The 26,730-nt window shown below is 37.0% G+C and overlaps 1 protein-coding gene across 1 annotated transcript in view; it reads left to right on the top strand.

Annotated features, from left to right (window-relative positions):
* ADAMTS19 (ADAM metallopeptidase with thrombospondin type 1 motif, 19) overlaps positions 1-26,730 on the top strand; it is a 149,477-nt gene that overhangs the window by 114,892 nt on the left and 7,855 nt on the right. Inside the window, exons 17-21 of the mRNA XM_010567967.1 lie at positions 4,150-4,307; positions 5,142-5,295; positions 7,487-7,622; positions 9,901-10,105; positions 12,018-12,170. Coding sequence (XP_010566269.1) covers positions 4,150-4,307; positions 5,142-5,295; positions 7,487-7,622; positions 9,901-10,105; positions 12,018-12,170 — 806 coding nt within the window. The remainder of the gene's footprint in view (positions 1-4,149; positions 4,308-5,141; positions 5,296-7,486; positions 7,623-9,900; positions 10,106-12,017; positions 12,171-26,730) is intronic.

Genomic DNA, 26,730 nt, shown 5'->3' with positions numbered 1-26,730 from the left:
CTTTATGAAATGTTTCCTAGTGAAAAAAAAGCATGTTGGACCACATTTTGGGGGAGAAGGGTGTGGGAAAGCAGCTAGGGTCTGACAAATAGTACAAAATTTTGAATCCCTCATTTCTGACCATGCTAGTAGTTTTAAAATATCTTGGACTAAATCCTTAAGACTGTGTAATTTCTAATTTCAAGGGAAGCCAGCTGAGGACCTGGTCCCATAGCAGAGACCAGAGTCCACTGAGACTAAACATGCTTTCATTTCCTATGTAGAGGGCCATAGAAGATGGTTAATAACTAAACCCTTTTGAAACATGTCAAGATGAAACAAATGCCCTCTATATAAAAAAATGGATTGACTTCACAGAGCTGTCTTTGAAAAACAGCGGTGAACAGGTTGAGAGCTTATGGGTAAAAATTAGGGGCCAAGCCAACAAAGGAAACTTCATGGTTGGTGTTTACTACAGGCTGCCCAACCAAGGGGAGCCTGTTGATGAAGCGTTCTTACTTCAGCTACAGGATGCATCACACTTTGCAGGCTCTGCTCCTTCTTGAGGACTTCAATAACCTGACATCTGCTGTCTCTAGGAGACTCTTGGAGTGCATTGAGGATAATTTCTTAATCCAGGTGATAGATAGCCTGACCAGAGAAACAGCATTACTGGAGCTTGTTGGTTGCTTACCAACACAGATGAACTATTTAGAGAGGTCAGGACTGGCGGCTGCCAAGGCTGCAGTGATCATGCCCTGGTGGAACGCCTGGTGAAGCCAGGTGAAGACTAAAGCCAGCAGTCTGAATGTAAGGAGAGCAAGCTTGCAGTTGTTTAAGGAATCAGTGGATAGGACCCCCTGAGAAACTGCCCTCAGGGATAAAGGAGCAGAACAGAGCTTGCAGCTCTTTAAGGATATTTTTCCTAGATTGCAAGAGCTCTCAATTCCCACATGCAAGAAATGAGGTGAGGAAGGCAGAAGACCAGCATGGCTGAGTAAGGACCTCCTGGTCAAACTAAAGTATAAGAAGGAAATGCATAGGCAGGGGAAACAGGGACATATATCCTGTGAAGAATATAGGGATGCTGCTCAGATGAGTAGGGGTGGGATCAGGAAAGCTAGGGCACAGTTGGAGCTGAATTGGGCAAGGAATGTGAAGAATAATGAGGGCTTCTACAGGTATGTTAGTCAGAAAAGGAAAATTAAAGAAAACATACACACACACATGCATACTCATGCACACACACACACAAACATACACCCTGATAAATAGGACAGGAGAGCTAATGACAATGAACATGGAGAAGGCTGAGGTACTCAACAGTTTTTTCTGCAGTTTCAATGGTAAACACTTCCCACATCTCTCGAGGCCCTGAATGTCAAGGCAGGGACTGGTGGAATGAAGTCCCTCTCATCATAGATCAGGTTCAAGACCACTTGAGGAACCTGAACATATTCAAGTATATGGGACTCGATGGGATGCATCCCAGGGTCCTGAGGGAACTGGCTGATGTAGTTGCTAAGCCACTCTCAAGGATATTTGAAAAGTCATGGTGTTCAGGTGAAGTCCCCACAGACTGGAGAAAATGGAATATTGCACCATTTTTAGAAGGGTAATAAGGAGGACCCTGGGAACTACCAACCAGTCAGCCTTACCTCAGCTGAAATTTTCAAAAAGTTACTGAAATCTCAAGTCTTAATGTTCTTAAGATGGCTTGAAGGGAACGGATGATAACCTGAATGGAAGTGAAACAGTGACTTCCTTGACAAAAGGTATCAGTGAAGATACTTTCATTTAGAATTGAATTTCAGATATTTTTTGTATTTTCTTGAGAAAAATAAGGGTCCATCAAAATGACATTGTCTTGGTACTTTTCTGAAGAGTATGACTAAATTTTGCACAGAGCAAAAGGCAAAATTCGCAATTCACAAAGATGTCAACTTCCCTCTTGTTTTGATACAAAACCTCTCCATAAAGTGTGGCGATTTCAACTTAAGCAAAAATTTCAAAGTTAATACAGTGGTGTACTGTTTTACAGTTTCCCATAGAAAACAACCAAAGGATTATTAGGTACAGATTTACCAAGTGGAGGACGAGGACCAGGGCACTGTTGCTCCCCACTGAGCACTGGGAGATGCAATAGCTGAACTGTGAAATGTTGCATCTCTATGGCTGTGTAGCCTCTCACACCTCATTAGAATTGGAAGAGTGTATATCCCTAGTACAGTAATTAAAAGATACATTGCACTATCACGATCACTTAATTGTCATTGTGATGATGGCCATTTTATGCTCTGCAGAGGTACACTTGTAATTAGCTCCCTTGTTTTAGCACTGAAATTTTGGTATTGGTTAAACTTGCGCTACGTTTTCCCAGTCTGAGTTTTTTCTTTGTCTTTTTAGTTGTAGATGTATTGCTCAATTTGTTTTATAGTCTGAGAGAGGATACACTTGTGTGCTGAATTTTCTTCGTGTATTGCATTACTTCGTACAGAAAATCCTCCTCTATCAAAAGCTAAGCAGAGTGGGAGTACATCTGTGGTGTAGAATAAAACTCAGTGAGCTTGCTTACAATATGGGGTGTGACAGAGTCAAGAACAGAAGCTGGACTGCCTGAATCCAAGCCTACATTTTAGGCTTGAGGATTCCCTTTCTTTCTTCATTTAACCCCAGTGGCTCAAGTAAGGAATCTGAAAGCAGAACATGCAAGATCTGGCATATTTCTATATTCTGGGGCTGGGATTCCAGTCCCCTGCACATGTCTGCATGCTGTGGCACTCACATTCATTTTAAGACAAGACAAAATGATGGAAGGTCTGCTGCTCTCCAGGGAGAGGATGCTGCTCCATCTGAGCAGCATGACCCGGCTGGACCTCGGCACTTTCGAGTACATTAATTTTGTTTCTCCACTGGGAAGAGGATTGGCCCCTACAGTTTAAACACTAACTAGAACTTAATTACCATTAATAATAGAATGTTTAAATCTAAAATACCAATTTTTAATTCTTGTAAAATCACTGGTTATTTTTAGTACAGGGCTGTTCTACAGCATTAATGAATTTTATAGTCTTAACATTTATTACACAGTGCTGCAGTGGTACACATCAGTGGTGTCTTACGCAATTGTATTTCTGCCAGTCCATAGACCTGTTGCCATTGTTTCCCATAGAAACAAAACATAACAGTATAAATATGAATAGGAGAGAAGAAGATTACAGGAGTGACTCACATTAACTTACCACTTTAAAAAGAAATTTTGGACAAGGCTTAAACTGTTGAGGTCCTCTTACAACAGTCTGATGCCAAACATGCAATTTCAATGAAGAGGAATGTGTAAAACTTCTTGTCCAGAAGGTGACTTCAAGTATATTCTACTTCACATGATTATTCAGACCTGATCTGAACAAAATAAAATGAAGTAAAATAAAATAAAATTACAAGTCCTTCACAGAAGAATCTATTCAGTTTACTTCAGAAAACTAATATAAAATCTTGTGTTCTCAAGGTATGAAATATATCTTACCTGACTTGATGCTTTTGAATATACGTTAGGCCAACAAGAGGAATGATTCAGCCAAAAAGAACAAGCTTTCCCTATTTGTTAGAAGCATCAAATTATGTGGTGAAAGTGTATAAAATAAGTGTTTAGGCAGGGTGACAGTAGTGTTGTCACATTCTAAGTTGGAGGAAAAAGGCAAATGTAGTTATTGGAGGGGGAAGGAATTCTGAACTAGAATATTTTTTTAAGTTTTAACCTAATTCCACAAATCTTGAAGAGTGTCTTGTGAAAATTTTGTTTCCCATGCCTTTATGGATTATAGAAATGACCACCCTGGGAATAGAGAATGGTTGCCTTTGCTTTAAATTAATTCAGTGATCAAATTATGAATTATGCTGGAGCCTGTCAGTCTCTTCAGGCATTAAGACACTGATGTTAACTTCAAGTAATGTTAAACACACATGGTTTTGCCAAGCATTCCTTCCAGAAAGTGTTTCTGAAGCATGTTCCAATTGAAGTTCACGTGTAGTAGGATCCATAAATATCTTGCAAACAGAGTTAGGTGATTTCACCTACTTGTTAAATTATCCATACAGGATGTGAAAGGAGGCCCAAATCACTACAAAACAGACACCTTTTATATTGGTCTTTTTTCATGTATTTTGCAGCTCTTCGAGATGCTGGAAAACAGTCAATCAATAGTGACTGGAAGATAGAGCATTCAGGAACATTCAATATTGCCGGGACCACTGTCCATTATGTTCGGAGAGGTCTCTGGGAGAAAATATCAGCCAAAGGTCCCACAACATCACCTTTACATTTACTGGTATGACAATATGGATTGGTGGTTATTACCTGGTTCCTATCACATAGCATGGTAACTAATATTTTTTTTCAGGCTCCTGAAGACAATGAGATCTATGTAAGATATACTTGCTTTTATATAAGTATATATATACACCTGCTTATGTATATAGATCTGTCAGCCCACTTCTGAAAAAAATGCATTTAAATCCAAGAATAATCTTTACGTTCTTGAGACAGGATGGAAGGTCTCAGCATTCATACAAATGTCATAAAAAGCTGATGTGCCGCTCAAGGAGAGAGATTCGAATGAATATCAGATGTTTTTGTCCTGGCTGACTATAGCACAGCATAGTTTCAGGATTACAATCACCAAGTTTTCCATGAAGAAGTAGATTTTTGATACATTTCAGTGTAGGGGAGAAGAAGTTGATAATCACCAGAAAGAAAGAGGGAGAGATGATGAGGAAGTACTTCACAGTTCAAAATCCTTCAAATGCAAGAAATTGTCTGGTATATCTAAAATAATCTTAAATGTGACGCATCTAGAAAAGACCCGTGCATTTAAGGGCACTGAAATCATAGGATGTAATCGTCCTCCAGATTTCTGGTGAATTTTGTTTGCTTATTTCACATGGAGAGCTTTTTGATCTTTATGTTAAGTAAAATAATTTTCCCCATTGTCTTGATTAGGATACTCATTAATTTCTTCCACAAAATCCATCAGGAGGGTTGAAAGGTTATAGAGCATTAAGTCATTTTGTTGTGCTTTTCAAGATTATCTCCTCACAGTTCAGAGTTTGTCTTCTACCACGTCTGTGTACATAGGTATGTTTTCCTTTTCTGTATCTTGCAGGTGCTGCTTTTCCATGACCAGAGTTATGGTCTGCACTATGAGTACACAATCCCACTGGATCCTCTTCCTGAGAATCAGAGCTCTAAAGTACCGGAGCCTCTTTTCATGTGGACTCATTCTGGCTGGGAGGACTGTGATGCTGTATGTGGAGGAGGTAAAATAAAAGAAAAATGTACAAACACACACACATGTATATTAAAAATGTGTATGTATATACAATATGCATGTATATACACAATACATATATATATGTGTATACAATATGCATATATATGTATATACACTGTGTGTATATATATCTCAATTGAAACACACGGTGTATAAATATTTAAGACTCTGATGGTCAGTGTTGTATATTTAATAGTATTATATCCTCATGGCGGCTTGTATGATTCCATGCAATAGTGGACATATATCAGTCTCATGCTTTCTGATTATATTAAAAGAATAGTGATAACTCTAGGAAAAGATCCAAACTAAATAAAGTTAGTAGAAAAAGATGGTAGTGAAGAAACAAAATCTAGATTAGCAAAGCAAATTCAGGACACAGTTTCCAAGAAGAAATACAAGTGCAAGAGCTAGAACAAGAATAGAAAGTTCATATGCATTCCACTCTGTATTTGGAACTATTGAAGATAAATGATCTGTAAAAGACATTTCAAACTACAGAAAAGCTGAACCCCAGTCTCAGATCAAATATGTACAGTTAGTAACATGAGTTGAGGATGATCCAGAAACATATGGAACAAATATTACAACAGCAGATATTAGTATACTGATGTGATATTTTTCCTATGTTTATGTTTATAAACCATGAAAAATGTGAATTTGGAAGAACAAAATATGATTATGAAAACAAATATTGGAACATGAACAGTATTGCTGTAACAAAATCCTTTAAAACTGCTGTTTAGAAGGTGGTTATTCAAATAGATAACTGCACTGCAAAAACACTTCAGAGTTTTTTAATGAATGCAACCTATAGAGATCTGTTCATACCTTGTGCTATTAGTCAGACTTACACTGTTAATACTATATTGATTTTTGTTACCTGTCTTTCCTGCTTACAACCTTGACAGTCAGGGCTGCTCTGATCAGCAATTCTGAAAACTGCTGTGCACCTTGTGACTGAATAAGAAGGCCTGGAAACGCTTTGTTTTCTCATAACAGCAGCATAAGGAACACAGTGTTCTAGCTCCTTTGACTCTGTGAACAATCCTGGTGTCATGATAGATTACTGTTGTTTCCATAAACATGCTTTTTGTGGTTTGGTAAGAAAACTTCTTCCCTGAAGGTATTTTGTACATGGTGTTAGTAGCATCCTCTGATTCTTAGTAGTGCATTCCTATTCACTTGGAATATTCACGCTTTTTACAGTTTCCTGAAGTATTTTTAGAATAATTTTAATGCTACCACAATCTGTCTTTATTGCCCCAAATATTTCTAAAGGTACCTATCACCTGGACAAGTCTTAAGCTGCAGTATGTCAGTAATTTATTCTACATTAATGCTTAAATAAATATTTAAGTAAGTGTTTTACTGTAAAGTTTATTTATCATATTTTTCTGTTGTAACTGGCCTTCATTTTATGTTATTGTCTAAAACAGCTGAGTTAATACAAAGTTCCATAAAAGGTATTTTACTGCAAATATTCTGAAATATAAGTGAAAGATTTTTCTTACTTTAGACAAAACCATTTTAACTGTTATTTTAGTTCTTGGCTTAAATATGAAGCAATAATGAAATTAAAATGCTGCAGCTTGTACCCTGTGTAAATATTTGTGTTTCAATTTTTAACATCAATATTTTGATGAATGTGATTAAAGATTATAACAATTATTGGTAGTTTTGCTTATGTGCTTAAAGTGTATGTCAGGATGAAACTGTTGATGAAGCCATGTGGTTTTGTGCATGTTTATATATGTAACTGGTCTGCAACCTCCTGTTTGCAGAAAAGCTTTGTGTGGGTGAGCATATGAATACACAGATTCACATATGTAAATGCAGAAAGACTTGTCAAACATTTCAAATGCTGTATGTAATAGATTAGTTTCATGTGCTCTCACTACAGAAGTGCCGTGTAAAATGTCAGCTCTGGTCACACACATAATGTACATTTATAACTTAACTGCTCCATCCGCAGGCACATTTCTGACCATTTGTGAACATTGCATGCTTAAGTCTGTCCCGCTCCTGCACACACCCTGTTTGTCGGTAAAATCCCAGATAAACAGAGTGTTAAAATGTAACCATAAGGAACAAATGGTTATGAACCTATTTTCTACTAATTGAAGTCTTTAATTCAAGGATTGCTAGTTTTCTAAAACTGCTTTATTTTTTACTAGGTGAAAGAAAGACAACAGTCTCTTGCACAAAGATTATGAACAAGAATATCAGTCTTGTGGACAATAAGAAGTGCAAATATTTAACAAAACCTGAACCACAGATCCGCAAGTGCAATGAGCAGCCATGCCAGACCAGGTAATAGTGACTTGGATAACTAAAACTGCAATATGTAGATGTAAAAATCTTAGGAGCTAAGAGAGATGACTGCCTCTGGCAACAGCTGTGCAGTAAACACATACATCCAAAAGATTATAATGCAAAAATGTAGGGAAAACAGAAACACTGCCTGTTGTTTCTCCTGAGTTTTAATGAAAGAGAGCCCTTAAGCACCATGCCTAAATCAATTCTTACTCAGTAAATTGGCTCATTACTTTCCTCAGGAAATGTTCTCACAGACTGATGCATACTATGAAATTGAAATTTAAATGCTGTTTATATAAAGATGGATTTAATTCCATGCTTTTAATTAATGATATATTTTAGTGTTTTGTTCAGTCAAGGCTTCGCTCCTTTAAAAGCTCTCAGTAAACTCTGGGCACACTATGCAACCTGAAGTATAGGGAGGCTTCCCCTCCCTCCTCTCCTCCCTCTCCCCCGGTCCCTTTGTATGTGGATGAATAGGCAGAACTAGAGTCTGATGGTGGAATGTTGGAAGAAGCAGGAGGAGATTTTTTTCTCTGAATTTCACCCCAGGAGGCAGCTGCAGCATGCAGCCTGTGCCCTGCAAAGCCCACCCTATTTGGTGTCCCTGCAGCTGAACTGGCAGCCTGCTCCTTGCCCTGGCTGGCCAGGCTGGCACAGTGACTCATTTCAAAGATTGACGACCTATTTCCATATGGCAGCTAAGAATTATGACTAAGGAAGTCCCCAAGTATTGTGTGGACTTAGTTAACGTATCTGTCACCTTTCAAGGGAGGCAAGAGCAGCTAGCAATAGTTGGCTAGCATCCCCAGGAGTAAGAACTGGAATAGGTCTACTGCAGTCATCTGGAGGAGAGGTAGATGGTGTTTTTAAAGAAAACAATGCAGAGTAAATTTGCAAATGCAAATATTGTTGAAGAAAGTATGTAAAATGAACCAGAAGACATGGCTTTCTTGGAAAGGATGAAATACTGAAATTGATAAAATGCAGGATATGATACATTTTAAGTAAGACCACACCACTGAGTTTTGGACTTCCCTGGACTAAGGCATTACACTTTGGAGGGATTATTTGTATTTCATTATATAAATACTTGAGCAGATCTTTATTTTATTGTATTAACATCACTGTGCACTTAATGGATAGAAATGTAATAGTCTGATCTTTTTCTGAAGCATTCTCAACTAGAAATTTTCAATGCTCTGTACTTTATCCAGCTTATTAAATGAAACATTTTAAATGTTGCTTATTGCTACTCAGAGATGCTGTGCTTAGAAATGTAGAAAGGTATCATGATACTTAACATATATCCAGTTTTTCATACTGTGTTAGTGATTTTTACAAAACAAATATTGTTAGCTTTCAACAGAGAAATAACTAAAGCATACGCTTGCATAAATTGTTGTTTGTTATTGGCACTTCAAGAAGTATCTTAAACTATTGCATTATCATGACAGGCTGTGATTTATAAATTGAGTCTCTGGACTGATAATAAAAAATCCTTAGTTAAATATTCTATTTTCTTACAACAAATGCATGACAGAAGGTTGGAACAGATTCATTAAATCTCAGTTTCCTAAAAACTCTCCTTTGCAATCTAAGTCTCCTGGGATACATTTGTGTACTGCATCAGTGGCAGAGCTGTTTGATTTTTAAGGGCACATGGGCATAGTCTGGAGCTACAGAACATTTGGGGAAAAACTGTGTTCTAGAACGATTGCTCTCCAGGTATGTGGGCGCTGCCAAGTTGCATCAGCCTTCCTTGCTGCTGCGATTTAAACTACACAACCTGAGTTAGGCCCAAACCTGAAGAATGTGAAGAAGTTCTAAACTTTCTCTGGAGCAATGAGCCTTTAACGCAGGGGTGATTCTGTCGTGCAACTGAGTATTTTCAAAGAATGCTGGACTTTACGTGCATGGCATGTACTTACCATATAGATAGAGAATAACAGGCTGATCAGTGATCTGTCATCTTTAAAATGTGTGTGTATTTTGGAGCTTTTCTAATTGGAATTATAATGAGAGGAGACGACTATGAAAACATAAGGACAATGGGCTGGAGAATGAAAAGATATGAACATTAATACCTCATTTAATGTAAAATATGTTAGATTAATAAGTAGTCCATTAACAAAGTGGAAGTTAAAAGGAGGCAGAAACTATGCAAGTATGTCTTGGGTGTGTGTACTGGTAAGCAAGAGAGTTAAGATGATGTGATGGTAGTTTTCCCTTCCTGATTTCTTGTTACTGCATTGCCTGTATTTCTTTGCAGATGGATGATGACAGAATGGACTCCGTGTTCAAGAACATGTGGGAAGGGGACACAGAACAGACAAGTAGCCTGCACACAGCAGCTCAGAAATGGGACCCTGATCAGAGCTAGGGAGAGGGATTGCCTTGGGCCAAAGCCCGCTTCTGCACAGCGCTGTGAAGGCCAGGACTGCATGACTGTGTGGGAGGCGGGAGTCTGGTCTGAGGTGCTGCATTTATTTATACAAATAGTTCACAGTGATTATTTATGCCCTACTATTTTCTGGGAATAAGATTTTTTTCAGCAGCAAGTGGCACAGCTCAGCCTAATGATTTTCATGGTCCTCATGCAATGATTTGGCAAAGGGTTCAGGGACTAGGAAAACCAGCCATGTAGAACTACTACATTTTACCTAGTTAATGTCCTGGAACAGTTTCTTTTGGACAGTTTTCAAGCACATATAACCAAGTATGTCCTGACTGTAGTAGCTAGGGGTAAATGGAATTAAGGCCATCACTTATCAGCTACCAGACCTCGAGTTCAGAGTAGGAACATCTCTGACATACTTTTGTACCAAGGGATGTTGATCAGCAGATGGTTGCCGCTATTCTGCTTCAGAGAGGCTATGAGGGTAGCTGCTTGCAAAGAAGGACATTTCCTTCCCTTCCTTGCTCTTCTCACCTCTTTTTCCAAGAACAGCACAAACAGTGGGCAAAAGGACTTGTAAATAACACAGTTTCGCATATGTTGCATCCTGAAGCGTTGCTGTAGAATGTAATTATTCAAAAAGCTTTATTAATTTAAGATCTTCTAATGTGCATGTCCATTTGGCTTTCTTCTTCTAAGTTATACTACTTCTAAAAGTAATTGACTGTGGAGGAAGAAAGGGTTTGTTATCACTGCTATCTGGACAAGCTGAAGGCGTTATTTGGAGCTTCTCCCTCTATTGGCAGAGCAAAGGCAATTCTGATTGCCTCCCATACCAGAAGCTGTGCTATGGGTCCCTCCAGGTTCAAAATACAAATAGCAGCTTCTGAATGTGGGTGCAGTCCCTTCTTTGGGCTCCTCTGCTCAGCAGCACCCCTTGATCCCCAAGCAAGAAAGAGCTAAAACACAGGGAATGTTTTCAAAGATGAAAAGCAGATGCTAAGGTAGAGATAAGAGAAGTAAATAGCAGCAGTTAATGGTTTGATACACAGAGGTTTATAATGCAAGGGCTAGTCGTGAGAAGAATTATATTCACTTACAGAGGTGCAAGAAAGAAACGCAGATTGTTTAGTTGGTTTGTTTTACTCAAGAGATGAGAAATAAGTGAGCATGTTTTTGTTGGAAGCAATAAATATATTCTGAGAGTGAGGTGTTTCCCATGGCCATTCCTACTATCACCATTATATTGGAAGCTAGCCATTACTGCTTCCTGCAGTTATAATCAGTTTGGCAAAGGAGAGTTTTGATCTGCAAGCAGTGGGATGATCAAAAGCAGTGATAATGTTTTGAGAAGGAAATGGCATAACTTTTGGCAGCGTAAGTGGGAATGGTGAAAAAAAAACATAGATTAAGACCTTCTGTGCAAGTTGAAGAGAGTTTTCACATGCTGTATATGCAGTGACTTTGAATATTCAAATTCAGTCTGGATTCTTGCATAGTTTTAGAATATTTACTTTTCCATTTTAACTTTTTTCTTCTCAAAAAAGGTCTATTAGACACTAGCAGAATTTTTCTGAAGTTGCTTCATATCTTATTTTTATGAACATTTAGATTTTCTTTCATTATATTTCCTTTCATTCGTAGAACAAAGATTGCCTAATATTTTCAGTATAACATTTTGCATTCACTTCATCATAAGTTTTTCAGATGTTTTCATATCCAAAAACCTAGTTTTTCCTTAAGCAAATAATTTTTGAGCTAATTATATATTTTTAGCTGAAAATGCAACAATTATCATTCTGCCCTATACAGAATTTTTGTCCTTTTGTTAGTTTTTAACAAATCCAGTGTCTATGCAATTGAAAATTGGAAGTTGGGAAGGCACTGAAGTCTTGAAATATTTATGTTAGCCTAGCAGAGGTCATTAGAAGGGGATAAAATGGGCTAACTGTGACTTTTGTAGAAACCTCAAAAACATCTTTTTCCCGTAGTGCTCTGTAAAGTGTGGTAAGGGAGTACGGCATCGGACTGTGAGGTGCACCAATCCCCGCAAGAAATGTGTTTTGTCCACAAGACCTAAAGAAGCAGAGGACTGTGAGGACTATTCCAAATGCTACGTCTGGAGAATGGGAGACTGGTCTAAGGTGAGGCATCCTTGATACTAGTGCTTCACAGCATATTACGTTTTGCAAGCTGAATTATTTGTAAAAATTGCTTTTATCAGAAGTGTAGGAGTCTCCCAGCTGAAGGAACAATAAGGCTATGGAAAAAACCCAACCCAAAACATGTAGTCACTGAGACCACAGTATAAATAAAAATCAGAAATATGAAGAAAGTGTGAGATGAATCTTCAATATCACGCAAATCTGGTATAAATTTACTGTTGTCAGTAGGCAGGCAAACAACTCCAGAAACTGCAGCTCGCTCCAACCTCACAGTTTGCACACTTGATTTGTGTTTCCAATGTTACACCCTCCGGCCTTATAAGGAAGCACCTTTAGCCTATTAAATTTCTACACAGACCATTTAATATCTAGGAAGCATCTGTTACTGTCTATTCTGAGCACCTGACGTAGCTGTCAATACATTATTTCCTTGGCATATGGGTTTTGTTTTCAGTGAGGTACATAAGCATAGGCCAAACTATAACAGAAAATATTGGTTAGATCTGTGACTGAATGTGTTGTTGGACTGGGACCTTGAACATCTGATACAGTTTTGAATATCCAGAACATGCTGCAGTACTGAAACTGAACCTTCTCAGTGTTTTCTCTTGCCATATCACAGACCACACTTTAGCAGAGAGATTGTAATCTTTTTTTTTTCCCCTGCTTCTTTTCATAACTTTGCACACAACGCTTCTACTTTCAATGCCTAGCATTACTGCAGCAGTTTTTGACTTGCTTGTATGGAGAAGTATTTAATGTATTTTTAGTTGTCTTTCATGTGATGTAACAGCTGGAAACAAGGACTATAGCCAACAGTGTATGACTAGCCAGCCTTCCAAGAATTAGCTGCAAGTACTCTGTGGGCAACTAGTGTTTCATAGAATTCTGCTTGGGAGCTCCCATTTTATGACGATGTGGTACAAGTTGTTACTATCACATTACTATATAGTCCATATTCTTTACTTTTTTTCACATTTAAAGGATAAAGGATAGTGTCAAATGATTTTTTTTTTTTATAGTGGTGATCATTTAAAATATTCGGAAATGTTTTGGAACAGCCTTACAAAAACTAGAAGATAACGCCCCTACCTTAGTTACTTCAAAAGCTCAGAGTAGTATAACCATTAATTTTTTAAACCCTTCAGTAGCAGGGTTACTTTCACAAGAAGATGTGTTTGGCAATGAAGTTTAGTATTTGCACTTCCATGCCACAGAACTGCAGTAAAAACCTGCATCATTTAACGCTACCACCAGCAGCAAGTAGACTATAGAGGGATGACCATCTGCTTTCTTAGTTGAAGCATTCTTTTAAATTGGGATTGCTGAGGCTATGTGGGGATGCTCAGACAGTTACACTGTGTTCCCAGTGCCCTCTGGATAAAAGAAGACCTTTAGTCTCTAATTCAGTACTTTTCACAAACGTCCACGTCCTAGACGAATGTACAAGAACTTACTTCTTCCTGTTTAAAATTTACTGACATCTTGTATGTTCTGCTTTCCTCCTACAGTCAAAGCTGTAACACTGTCACCTAAACTGTACCTTAAACTTCAAAACTAGGAGATGAGGAAATATTTCATATGGAATCGACAAAACCTTTTGAACAGTTAACATACAGCCTGACTCTGACTTGTGCAGCTGAGATTTTCCAAGATTTATACCAAAAAATAGATACTTTAATTTCTCTACAGAGACATGAGTTCAATTTAAAATATACTTGGATTTCCTTTTTTTATTCCCTGTTACTATTCTGTTCCATTGCTAGAGTACATAGCAACATGAAGTCATGGCATACATGTTAATATGTCTGCAATGGGGGAAACAAATGGAAAGCTCAGATAAATGTTAATCTTTGCTCACTGTTTGTTTCTAACTCAGAAGTTCAGTGCAGCCTTCTATGTTCACTGTTCTTACTCTTTAGGATTGTTCTTGACACTGACAGAAGGCTGTTCCTTTGAGCAGAGCCAAGTTCCCCCAAGCTAATGCCAAGACTTGGCTTGAAAAAATTAAATGACGCTTCTCACACATTGAAACAAGAGGCTTAATGTGATCCTTATTGGCTTTGCTGCTCCCCGTGAACTCCTAAGGCATAATTTTAAATGAAGCTTAAATTGCACTATTACTGAAAAGATAACATTATTAATAATCATAATAGTACTGTAATGGAGTTAATTTGTTTTAGAGGTACAGCCACATAGAGATCAAATAATTCTTTTGCTCAATGTTTTAACAATAATACCAAGATCAAAGAAAATTTGACCAAAATTGCAAGCTCCAATAGGTCAATAAACACATCAATCCTTCTAAAACTCTGACTTAATTTAAAAGTATGCTGTATAACCTGGCCTGTATGTAGCATTAAACTCCATAATAGCTCTTAAGTCATCAAGGTGGGTAAATACGCCAAATATTGGTGTTCTTAACATCAGTTGGGCTCTGTGCCTGCCTTGTGAGGAAAATGAGTATGATGAAAAAGTAAAGAATAAAGGCTCAAAATGAGCTTCTGGAGCCAGCACCTAGCAACATTACCAATTAGATTGTCTTCTCCCAGTGAATGCCGTCCTTGGAATACCGTATTTAACAATGTAAAAGTTACCTTCAGGTGAGTAAAGCTCATAGCTACTATAGCACCTATTAGGGCAAGGCGTAGCTCCATCTTATTAGCAGCAGTGTCCTTTACTAAGCTGCCCATTACCACCCATTTCAAGGCTATATGAGGACTGGCTCAGAGGAATTTATCATCTAAGGATAAACAAGTAGGCAGGGAAGAGGTGAAATGAAATGTGTGTGAACTGCATGTTTACACATCTACCTGGCTTACTAGAGAAGTTCATGTCATTGTAGAAGTCATTCTCCAAAAAAGACTTAAATGTCAACAGCATAGGGTGCTTGAAGGGCAGGTCTAGGGTACTTTATGTAGGAAGCTGTGTATATTTTTTTTTTATATTATCTAGAATCTTCAGAACATTGGTGGAATAAACGAAGCATGAGAGGCAGGATGAATTTTAGAAAGGAGAATAATTTGGAGACTGGGGTTTGAAAATAATAATTAAAAGCTTAAGTTTGATGTGATATTATACCAGAAACTTTTGGAGACATTCAGCAGGGGATAATAGTATCAAAACACTGGACAATGGAGTAGAATTTAGGAAAAGCCATCAGTAAGATGAAGAAATATAAAGTATGTGTGTATAGGAGACCAGAGAAGATAATATGGTTTAAGTTCTAAAAAGACATTTGGCTATGAAAGCTGGAAAGACGATGCATTCAGTATAAACTAAAGAAGCAGCAGCACCAGGATTTCTAAATAGTATCTATCTGTTAGACCAGAGATGCAGAGGAGTCAAATATGACATCTGGGATAATGGTCCCAACAGTTGGGATAGAGTGGACTTTGTCCATAGCCTGAAGAAGCAAAAATGGGGAACTAATATTAATCTGCTAAAGCAACTGCTTGCTTTTTACACCAGTGAGTCCCAGAATGTGTGTGTGTGTGTGTGTGTGCGCGTGTGTGTATTGAGGTGGAAGTCAAGTGTGCAGCTGTTGCAGGGAAACAGAGTGAACCCAACAGGTCACAGAGACATATCCCAATTGAGTAGTATAAAAAGCAGCTCTCAGTGATAAGGATTGCTTCTCTTCTGTCGCAATCAGAGACCCTGTGAAAATGGAGAGAAGAAAAAAAACAAATTCTTTTTTTGCCAGCTATTCAACAGCATAGGACATTCAACCTTTAAACTGTGTGCTTAAACATTTAAACAACCCCTAAATTTCCATAGCAAATAGACTCAACTGATTTGGTCTCCTTCAATTAAAAAAAATACAGTTTGGATAATATTAATGTTACAGTTTTACTGACAAGGTAATTAGCCTTGGTTTTATTCTTTGGTTCCCCATCCAAAATTGTTAGGTCTTTTGGATTCTGGGAATGGAACAGTGCTGGCCATGAGTCAAAATATGGTACTATTAATAGACTTATGGACAGAGAAATTATGTGACTTTTGTGAAATAATAGAAGTCAAAATAATACTGGCATCATGTTAATAACTTTTATATTGAGTTAATTATACAGTTAGTTTCCAGCAAATGAGGTATGTCTTTGTTTCAGAAATGAAGTATGAGCAAATCATATGGAAGATGTCAATATAATGAAATGAGAGTGGGGAGGTTTTTGTACATTTCTAACCAATCCTGTAATATTAACATTATTTGTTTCAGAGAGATATTTTTTTTAATAGTCCAATGTACTGTAGTATTTTGCCTGAAATAAACGTAATGTCATCTTTGTTTCTAGTAAAACAGAACAAGACCACCCTTAATAATATGCAAAAGCACTGATAAGACTGAAAAGGATTTTGAAAGTAGACATTACCCATTTTGCACACACACAAAATCACACATAAATGGGAAATGCTTGTATCTTCATCATGCTTAGATCTACTGGGACAACTTTGCTGGTTTTTCTGCTACAAGCGTCTTTAGGATAAGCAAAGTTTTGGGGAATGTCAAACTGGAATCAAAAAGTAATTGTGGGCAGATGTTGTTTTGTTTCTTGAATTGCATTATCTGTAAGTGGCATTATATTAGAAAAAAATTAAGTTGTGGCACATCAACAGTTCCCATCAGGATTGAGCCTTACTAGGGCCCATAGAAAAATAAAGCATGAACAAACAGCAAAAGAAGCTTACAGTTCCTGCTGAAAGATGCTTGCAGTCTTATCTGACAAGTGACATGGTAGGGGGAGAACTATATAATCAACTGCATAATGAAAAGGAAAAGAAAGAAAAAAAATTTTAAATCCACTTGATAACAGCTCCTCTTTTTTTTCCTATGTGTCCTAGGAGAGGGTCTCAAGCAGAAGGTACAGCCTTTATACATTTGTTTTGAATGTTCCCTTCAAGAAGTAGAGAAGTGGGTGCTTCTCATGGAGTACAAGAGAATGGTATAGTGAAAAAAGAAGGGGAACATGAAAAACCAACCCTCATAGCTAGAAGAGGATGCCTGGAAGATGTCAGCAAGTAGCAGAGGCAAATACAGACCCATGCTTAAGCAGGTCTGTACAGCCACAGTCTCACTGCAAGGTGTACAGCATGCTGCAGGGTGCCGTCTGATAGAGTGCTATGGGGAAAGAGGAGATTCACTTACACAGCCCCTGTTGTTGCCTGTGTGAGAAAGAAAAGGGTAAAACATTGATGAGTTCAGCAGTTGTATGAAATTGCTTTGGGCTGCACTGATTTTAAAGAGTGGTTTTCAGGGAGGCATGCTGAGATGCACAGTAGGGACAGAAATCAGTCCTGAAAAAGTTGACTTCTAAGTTACCTTCATAAGCATTAACAGTTAAAGTAAGTCTAAGAAATTCCAAAAGAAAAGGACATCTGAAATATACCTGAACAAGCTGGGTTTTTCTTACTCCCTGGTAGTAGAAGTAAAATTATAAAAATGCTGCTAAAATAGATAATTGAGAACTTTATAAATAAATGACGTTTTCCTCCATGTATGCCCAGCAATATTTCAGAGTCACATATTGTTAGTATTAGTAGACTTTGAACTTTTGGGAGGCTTTACAAATTTTCTGGGTGCTCCTTCCAGCCATATCCTTTGTGATTCTACCTACCACCTGAAACCACAGCTATAAGCGAAGCAGTCTAGCTGCTATTTGCCTTACCAGTGTTTGGCATTCCTTAAAATTGACAGGTATGATTGACTGGACTCTGGCTTACTGGTGTGAGAATGATGTGTCTGTATCATCAAAGCAGACTTCTATTTCTAGTGAAGCAGAAATTGCTGTGTCAGTTGGCACGAATTTTAAAAAAACTTTTCACTCTACATGGCAGCCCATTTTATCTTAAGTTGAATTAGACCGTAGGTATCCATGCTGTACACATGATCTCTATTTTGCTCTTTTCTATTCTTGACAACCAACTGTCCCTTTACTTTCTTTAATTACCTCCCTTATAGGCAGCTTGTCTACAATCTGACATTGCCCAAAAGCTTAGGTAGCTGTGATAGGTATTTTAGTGGTATACCGGATTCAGAGATCCAGGGAATCCACTGAGCATTGTGATCTGACACCTTTCTTTCCATACAAATGACTGTTTGAAGAAATTATTCTTCCTACAGCCTTACTGAAAAGTTAGAGTGTGGGTGTTTGGCAGCCTAAAAAGTGCTGATATTGTCTGTTAGCATTAATGGCCCTTTTCAATGGTGATGAACAGAGTTGTAATCCGGAGTCCAAAACCTGCATATATCAGATTTCCAAAATGCTAATTTATAACAATTTTTATGTGATTTTAAAAATTGTCTTGGACTATACACAATGAGGTGAAAATATTGAATGTCTAGAATGATAAGAGTATTTTTTAAGCATTCTTTAAAACTAAAAATTAATTGCTTCAGCTCCTAAAAATTAAGCCAAAATATTTTCATGAGAAGTGAATTGGTGAAACAAGATACTGTCAACTGGGTAAGTTTTTGGAATGGCTTTTTTTGGACCAACTAGGTGAAAGGCTCCTTGAAATTTTACAGAGTATTACAAAGGTGTTGCTTCAGGGAGAAAGTTTGGCTAAACTGTTAAAGCATCATGGCATTTACCCAACATCTTCACAAAGAGAAAATCATACATGTACATTTGTATTGCAAGATTAAAATTTGATACTAGATCTTGTTTTTAAAAAGGAGATGGAGGTTACCTTCGGGGGAAAAAAATGAATTAGAAACCAGAAAACTAGAATTAGAAAAATAAAACCAACACCTTAGCTATAACTATTAGAGGTAGAAGTTCAAGTAGGATGCCTTTGAATAACCATTAAGTGTTTCTACCACAGAGAAGATAGCAGGAACCCACGTGCTTGTGCTGAGGCTTACTCAGTGCTGTCTTTCAACATTTGGGCGTTGTGATGTCTTGGAGCAAACAAGGCCAGGCGAAGGAGACAAGTTCACACCTAGCAGGAGATGTGTCATGCAGCTACAAAGGACAGCAGTGGGATCTTCCCATCACCCCCTTTGCCACTGCTGCTGTCTTCCAAGCCACTCTAGTGCAGTCTAGATCAGGCAAAATACCAATTCCCAAACCTTTCTGGTTGTGAGCCTTATAGTGCCAGGCCAGGCATTACTGCTGCAGGGGACTTACATATGCACACATATGCATATAAACACAGATTTAAGTAAAGAAATACAGTCTTGGGAATTGCTGAACAGAAGCGATGCCCCATATCCAGGACTTTGCTATGTGCTTTCCCAGAAATGCCTACCAATTTTTGTTGAGGGTTGCTGGGATCTTTGAACAGTCTTCTGCAAGGCTGATGCATAGTTCAGCAGGTAGATAAATGGTACTTTACCAGTGAAATCTTTACTCTAACACTCTACTGCACAACAATTACAATGCAGAACTTTATAGCCCAAGTAACAGGATGCATATCCCAGAGTACTATTCTGACTGAGGAAGAGTAGTAACACTGAGCATCCTTTCAGTGTCATTGTGCTGACACTAATTTTTGCTCAGTCAGGCTCTGTCTAAAAAGATTATTCTCAACAAAATTTTATAAGATAGGGGCTACACTGACCATCAGAATTTCAGTGTCCCAAGGAGCTATGCTGACTTTATGTGCAAAAATACGTCATATAACATCACAAGTAAGTAAGAAAGGAGCTAATGGAATTAGAAGTACCATCAGACAGCAAAGGGAGGGAAAAGACAAACAAGAGCAGCAACTTCTGTTTTATCTTCTCAGAATTCCACTTAACTGAAATGAATGTCATGTATGTACAGCCCATTCTACATAAGAATCTCCAGTCTCTTTACAGTAACTGATTATGTACCTGAGTCTACATTGTAAGACTGTCTCAGTATACAAACTAGTAAATACTGCAGTTTGTCTGACTTTTCATGGCTGGTCCCACAGTTTGGAGGAGAACACCAGTTCCCTGACATTTTGAACCACATACTTTTTTATCTTTTCAGCATAGGCTTTTGCTGCGTGTTCATTACTCTTAATTTCTGTCTTAATGTTCTTTCTTGCTTTTGCTTAGTGATACATATTGGGCAAATCATTTCATTGGTCTGTTCATGATTAATGCCTAGATTTTTTCTCAGATAGCTGACAAGTCATTCTAAGCTGTCAATGTGTGCAGGAAAATTCAATTACTCAGTCCACTGCTGAGACTCAGTCCAGTAGGTGTTCTTTTGCCTGGTGTATCTCCATGTCTAAGATCATCTCTCTCTCTCCAAATGTTTTCGTCAGCTTCTCTGACTGTATATCTGCCAATGTGTAATTCATTTAGCCAGTTCACTTGGGTTTTGTTAGAATTTATGTAATTCTTCTGCTCTTGTGGGACCTAGTTGATTTTTGTGTGTTGGAAATCTTTTTCCTTTCATGCATTTTTTTATCCTATCTTTCATGCAGTTAATGTAGATAATACTGCTTCAGGTGTTCATTCTTGCAATAAACTTGGACCTTCTATGAAGTCCTCATTTTGTCACAAAAGTATTTATTGTTGTTTATTTTTTGTTATTTTGCTTTAACCTGTATGATTCTCATTTTTTACTGTTTTCTAATAGCTTGTAACTAGTTACTAGCTGAAAATACTTTACAATTAATAACTAATTCTTGAAAATGTCTTTTGAAATAATTGTTTCAGATTAAAGTCTGTGATTTCTGACTGGCAAGACAGAATCAGAATAGCTACTTAACATTATTCATTAACCAGTTTTAAAGAATTACAGGCAATATTACATATTTTTAAATACTGTAAGAAAGATTTACTTTTCTGCTTTATCTGTGCTGTTTCAGGCTGTTGTTCATAGATGTATGTTTAATCTCCAGAGTTCCCTCATCTAATCTTGCCACAAATACTTCCAATAATGTTGACATAAAACAGAGTTCACCCAAACGTATTGATCATTTTTTGGTAAGTTTATCACAGGATCACAACAACTCAGGTCAACACTGTCTATCTCCTGGCCCTCTGATAGCTCCCTCAGGACAGTCATGCTTTTGGGTGACCTCATCAAACATAATGAAAGTGTTACAGTTCAGTATCATTTTCCTACCAATAAAGCAATTAGAATAATTTTCTGGAAATCCATTTTCTTCCAATGAAGAATGTTTTGACATTTTGAAGAGAAAATTAACCGGTGGAAGTTTTATTGATAGGTCTAAGGTATTTTTCTAAGTAATTTTCTCTGTTTCTCTTTTAAGGTTTTTATTTCAAAAGCAATATGTGGGATCATAGTATTCCCACTAAAAAAAGTCCTTAGGGTTCAGTTTCCTCAGAAACTCTCAGTTCTTTGTGTTGTGTTTTTTTAATAGCTTTTATACCCATTTAGCTGAGTTACCTGCTACCACTTCAGATCTTTGTGATTTAAAATTTGGTGGATATGGTGAATGGAAGTAAAGTCATGGTTAGGGATGATGTCTTTCTTTTACTTGTAATACTACTGGAAAAATGAGAGTGCTACATAGTGTGATGTTATTTAAAGGCAAATACTTAATTTTATGTGGTACAAAACAGCTTTTCGACATTGTTTTTTTGATTTCTGAAAAGTAAACAGATAGAATAGTAGAAACTTTGAAAAGAAAGGCGTTTCTCAAAGGTTTTTTTCCCCCTCCTATGACATTTCCTTTATGTCCTTAATGGGTTCTTTAAATTGTCTTTCCATTAGAAATGCCATAATCCCTTAATTACATTTTTGTGCTGATGAGCTATGCTTTTCCCTGGAAGGTTTTCTACAGAGCAGCAGACCAGCATTGTGATATATGCTAACATTAAACTGCATACTCAAAGGTTAATATTTCAAATTCTTTTTAAGAGTTCATTTTTATCAGTCCAGAATGACATAACTCCAACTAATTTCATCAGGAAGATAAAGGTAATTATGAGGTCATCAAATCTAACTGCTTCCAGATTCTTCTTTGTGTGTTTGATAGTTATAATCAATGGAAAGTCATCTTCGGCCAAAATACCATGCATTGATCTCTCAGATATGGAAGTGTGAGATATAATAATGTCTTATGTATCACTAAGCACTAATGGCAGTAATATATACAGTATGCCATATAAAAGATTTTTTACAAAATGTTGGCAGTGTAATGTTGAGTCTAATCCACTAAGTGTGAATTCTCCCATAACCAGTTTTATCACATGGCTCTAACAAATAATTGTCTCCTTCCGGGTTCTTCGTTGACGTACTTTAAAAGTAACATACAGACTTAGGCAAACCTTTAGTATCTTTAGAATTGATAAAATATGCGTAGACATTGAAAACAAGCTGTAGTTCTGTAAAAGTGCTGTTGACTAGAGTTTGTTTCCTTGGCTGGAGGGTAAAGATCATAAAGATATGGTGACCATACGGCTTGCTTTTACTTTCCTCATCTCAGAATATCACAACCATCACAGATCTATTCTATTAAAAAAATTAAGTTGAATATTTGGTTTCAGCTTTGTATCTGTATTGCCTTTAGAAACCATGAAGGATTAATACAATTTACAGAACTGGGAAAACAAAAGCGAAGGCTTCATATCACTCAGAGGCATGGAAATAATCTTATGGTTGCCCTAAAGATCTATAACTTGTGATGGTCTTCAGTCAGTTTAGAGAGTATTATCACATTTAAGCTGAAGCAGGGATACATATTTTGCTGGGCACCTTTACCTGAAAAAAAAGGTTATAATGTGGTGGTGAAACTGTTGACTTGAGTTTTGGACCAATTGCCTAACTCTTTTTTTTAATAGAAAAGTCAAGATTGCCCTGTAATTTAAAAAATGTTCTCGGAGGATATATTTGTATATTATTAATAAGGCTGAATATCTCTGCTTTTTACTGTAGAATACTGCAGCCATGTAGAATGCTGTCGTATGATTGATCATTTGTCATGCTGAAAATGGTCTTAAAACTTAAATGTGGTATTTTGTATTGAATACAGTTCTATAGAAAGTATAAATACAAAATTGAAAAACATGTTAAAGTAAAGTACATCTGGAGCATACAGAGAAACATCACTTCCTTTATCTATTACGGTATTACAGTTTTTGTCCATGCTTTGACATAGATCATAATGATGAGAGAAAAATGCTGATACCTTCCTTGATTTGGGGGGGAATGAGAGGCTGTAATACTGTCTGTCATTTTTATAGACCAGGACCACAGGTTATCATACATGGAATTTTTGCTGCTTAATGCTGAAGTTTAGTCTTCACTTTTTGAAGTTTTCAGGAACTTTTATCTTAGTATTTTTTTAGAAAATAATACAATCATAATCAGATTTCTGTTTGTGGAGGAAAGGAAAATCTTAATGATAAAGGCTTTTAAGTGAGTATAAAGCTGGTGGAAGAATCCACCAGAAAAAAATACCCTTCCCTTTTGCTCTTTTTCTGGTTCCAGGGAGATTTAAATCTATCCTGTGTGCCACATTAGAAAACTAGTCTTGCAAGAAATTTTCCCTTCAAAATTCAAGGGTCTTCTACCCATTCCTTGCACAGTATGGTAAGACGTATATTGTGGCATCAGCCTTCCCTGAGCTTGAGGAGATTCTTGTCCCACCAGTACTTCTCTGAGCAGGCTTCCTAAATGAACTAATAAGTCCAACTGTCCAAAAAAACCAAACTAGTTTCATTGGGACAATCAAGATTTTTAAATCATGAAGTGTGTGACTCTGTTTCATTAGTTCATCCAAGAAAGAAATTGGGGAACTGAACCTAGGTTTCAAATATAGACAAAGAATTTGCTACTTCCAAGCCGAGTCCAGCAAGTCTGTTAAAATTGAAGCCTATCAAACCCCACTACTGATTCAGAGTAAATGAGTAATGATATTTTCAAATATAGATTTTTATATACTGTCCTAGAAAAAATGATTTGGTTTTTTATTGTTTCATTAATAATCATATTATACCAAATTCTACCTGGTTTTCCTCAATCAAATTTTACTTGCAAACTTTCAGTTGCTTCTTGTCTTGTTACCAAAGGCAGTTTCGCATCATCCACCAAACAACTAAATTGTTCTGCATGGGAGGCTAACAAGGATTTAAAAAAAAAAAAAAAAAAAAAAAAGAAAAGAAAGGTCCAGATTCTTGAGATGAGATGATGAGGGTTTCCTCCATAGGAACCCTATCTCTAGCCAAACTTATCAAACGTGACCTGGGGCTCTGTTTATCTTACTTTAAAATCTTACCTGTTTTGAACAGTTATCCACTAGTAATTATTACTCCAGAAAGAAGAGCTAAAAAGAAAAAAAAAGGGGGAGGGGGATGAAAGGAGAAAAGAAAAATAAAATAAATAATGACAACTCAAACTTGCTAAACTTAGGAGAGACCAACAGCAGAATTTTTTCAGCTAAACTTAGCACAAGTTCTGAATTTTAAATTTGGCATTCACATACTGAGGTGTTGGGTGTGTCAGAAATGAGAGAGGCAGAAAGACCTTCCTGGAAATGATGCATGGGAGAACTCAGACTCCCATCTTATGTTTGGATCCGTTAGTCCCTCTTTTTGTATTAGTTATACTATTCACAAATGCCTTTATAAAAAAAAAAAGTTCTTAAATAAATTGCAGATTATTTGCTTTATTTAGTAACCATTAAGAATATTGCTAAACTCAGTATAAAGTCTTTGTTGAAAATAAATGCACCACTTTATCTACTACCTGCCTTCAAAAGAAACTTCATAAAAATAGAAGATACACAAAAAGATTGCAAGCATGTTAGCAAATATGGATCCTGTTGCTAAAGTCTGGTTGCTTGCTATCCTTGTTTCACACTCACTTTATGAAAAGGTTGAAACCACTTAAATGCTGGAACTGATGAACCTATACATAAATGATTAGGAATGCTCTGCTAATAATTTCCAGTAGAACTCATCACTGAGTTTCCTTATGAGCACATCGCTCTCCACTTTAAATGCTACTTAGACTTGTAAAAACCTTTTATTGAACAATCCATTTATTCTTGAAAAGAAATTGTCCAAGTCAATTCTGTTAATATTGTCACAGATTGAGTTTTTCATTGTGGCTTGTATCAGCCTCTTCAATGATTGCCTGTTGTCTTGGCGGGAAGATGCATTTTGACTCTTACTGTCTGCCAGTGACAATTTTTCCCTTAATTTAGGAATTCCTACTTCTTACGAAGGCCAGCTGGAAGCGGCTAAGGCATTACAGCACCTTCCTCAGCTGTTGGCCTTGGGAATATGTATTCTCTCCAGAATATATATCTTTGGCAGGGAACAGGAAGAAGGAATCTTGGGTAATGGGTGTGCATGCCAAGTGTAAGGATTGTTATATTTAACGCCTAGGTTTCTGTCCTTGAAATTATGTCTAAAAGAAGTTCAAAAGTAGGACAAAATTCAAACAGGGTGGGTAGATTTTATTTGAAAGAAAGAAAAACTTTTAAAAAAATAGCTGTTAACTATATTTATCCAGGAATTTTTTGTAATCTTTAACAGGAATGTTTTACATGTCTTGCTGCTTGAACGGTTTTACAGTACCTTTAGGACTGCATCCAAAATGCACAGATTAACAGCCACATAAAAAACTTCTGGCTGCGTATTAGAACATTTAGTCTAAACCTACAAACACAGTTGTCCTACGGGAATTTTTACTAATCAGCTACATGGCCTTAAAGTGTAGGTCATCTGAACAGTCAGAAGTAAAATCTAACTCACCACCAGAAAAAAAAAGTACAGCATGTGCAAGAGTGACATTTGGGAGGTGGAGGAAGTGGGAAGAAGTGCAATAGAAAAGTATTCTTCATTCACTAGTAATAAAAGCTGTGGGTTGAAATTAATCTGAGATCTGCTGAGTTGATGCAAGTTGCTACAGATTGGTTTGGAGTGGGCATTTTCTGTAAATTTTGTGTACTAAGCCTTATATTAATATATCTATTTATATATAAAGTCATGGAAAATACAAGCAGTTTTGACAGATAGATTGCTTTCTGATTAAATTCACAGCTTAACTATGTAAAAGTGAAAGTATTTTTTCTTTCCTGTAACTTGAAAGCTTTGTTACAGTTTTAAACATGGAAACTCCAGAAGTATACAGAAGCTATGCAGCTTTAGCTACATACCACAAGTGCTACCTAAAATGTGACAGCTGCACATCCAGTGAAAATTATTTGCCTCAGGTTCAATATTTTCAGTGAGAGAAATCCAAAAGTCAGACAAGCTTAGGAGACAGTTTTGGAGGAGTCTGCTTCAGCTAGATAGTACACATGCCTATGTAGTAAAATGAGTATCAAAATGAGGGTCAGAGCTGTTGCTCTGAGTTGCATCTAGCTGGTTTGCAGAAGTTGAGATGTCTACTAGTGAAATTGGACCAAGTCCATACCTTTGCAGAGTGAAAAAAAAAAATATTATGGATTCCTTTTATCCTCCAATATTCAGTGGCTGGTCTTGGTTATACCAGCAGTTGGCTGATGTATTTGCAATACAAATTCATGTTTAAGACCACTTCATGGAGACAAACAGAAATCTCACTGTTTGTCTGTGTAGCTAGCAAATGCACTGCTAAATGCCATACCTGAAGTGTGTTTTCCCTATTTTGTACTATTTCAT

The sequence above is a fragment of the Haliaeetus leucocephalus genome, unplaced genomic scaffold, assembly GCF_000737465.1.
Source record: "Haliaeetus leucocephalus isolate CR32 unplaced genomic scaffold, Haliaeetus_leucocephalus-4.0 Scaffold233, whole genome shotgun sequence".
In the NCBI taxonomy this organism is placed as follows: domain Eukaryota; kingdom Metazoa; phylum Chordata; class Aves; order Accipitriformes; family Accipitridae; genus Haliaeetus; species Haliaeetus leucocephalus.
Note: the sequence above shows the minus strand (reverse complement) of the source record. Positions and strands in the feature narration are given on the sequence as shown.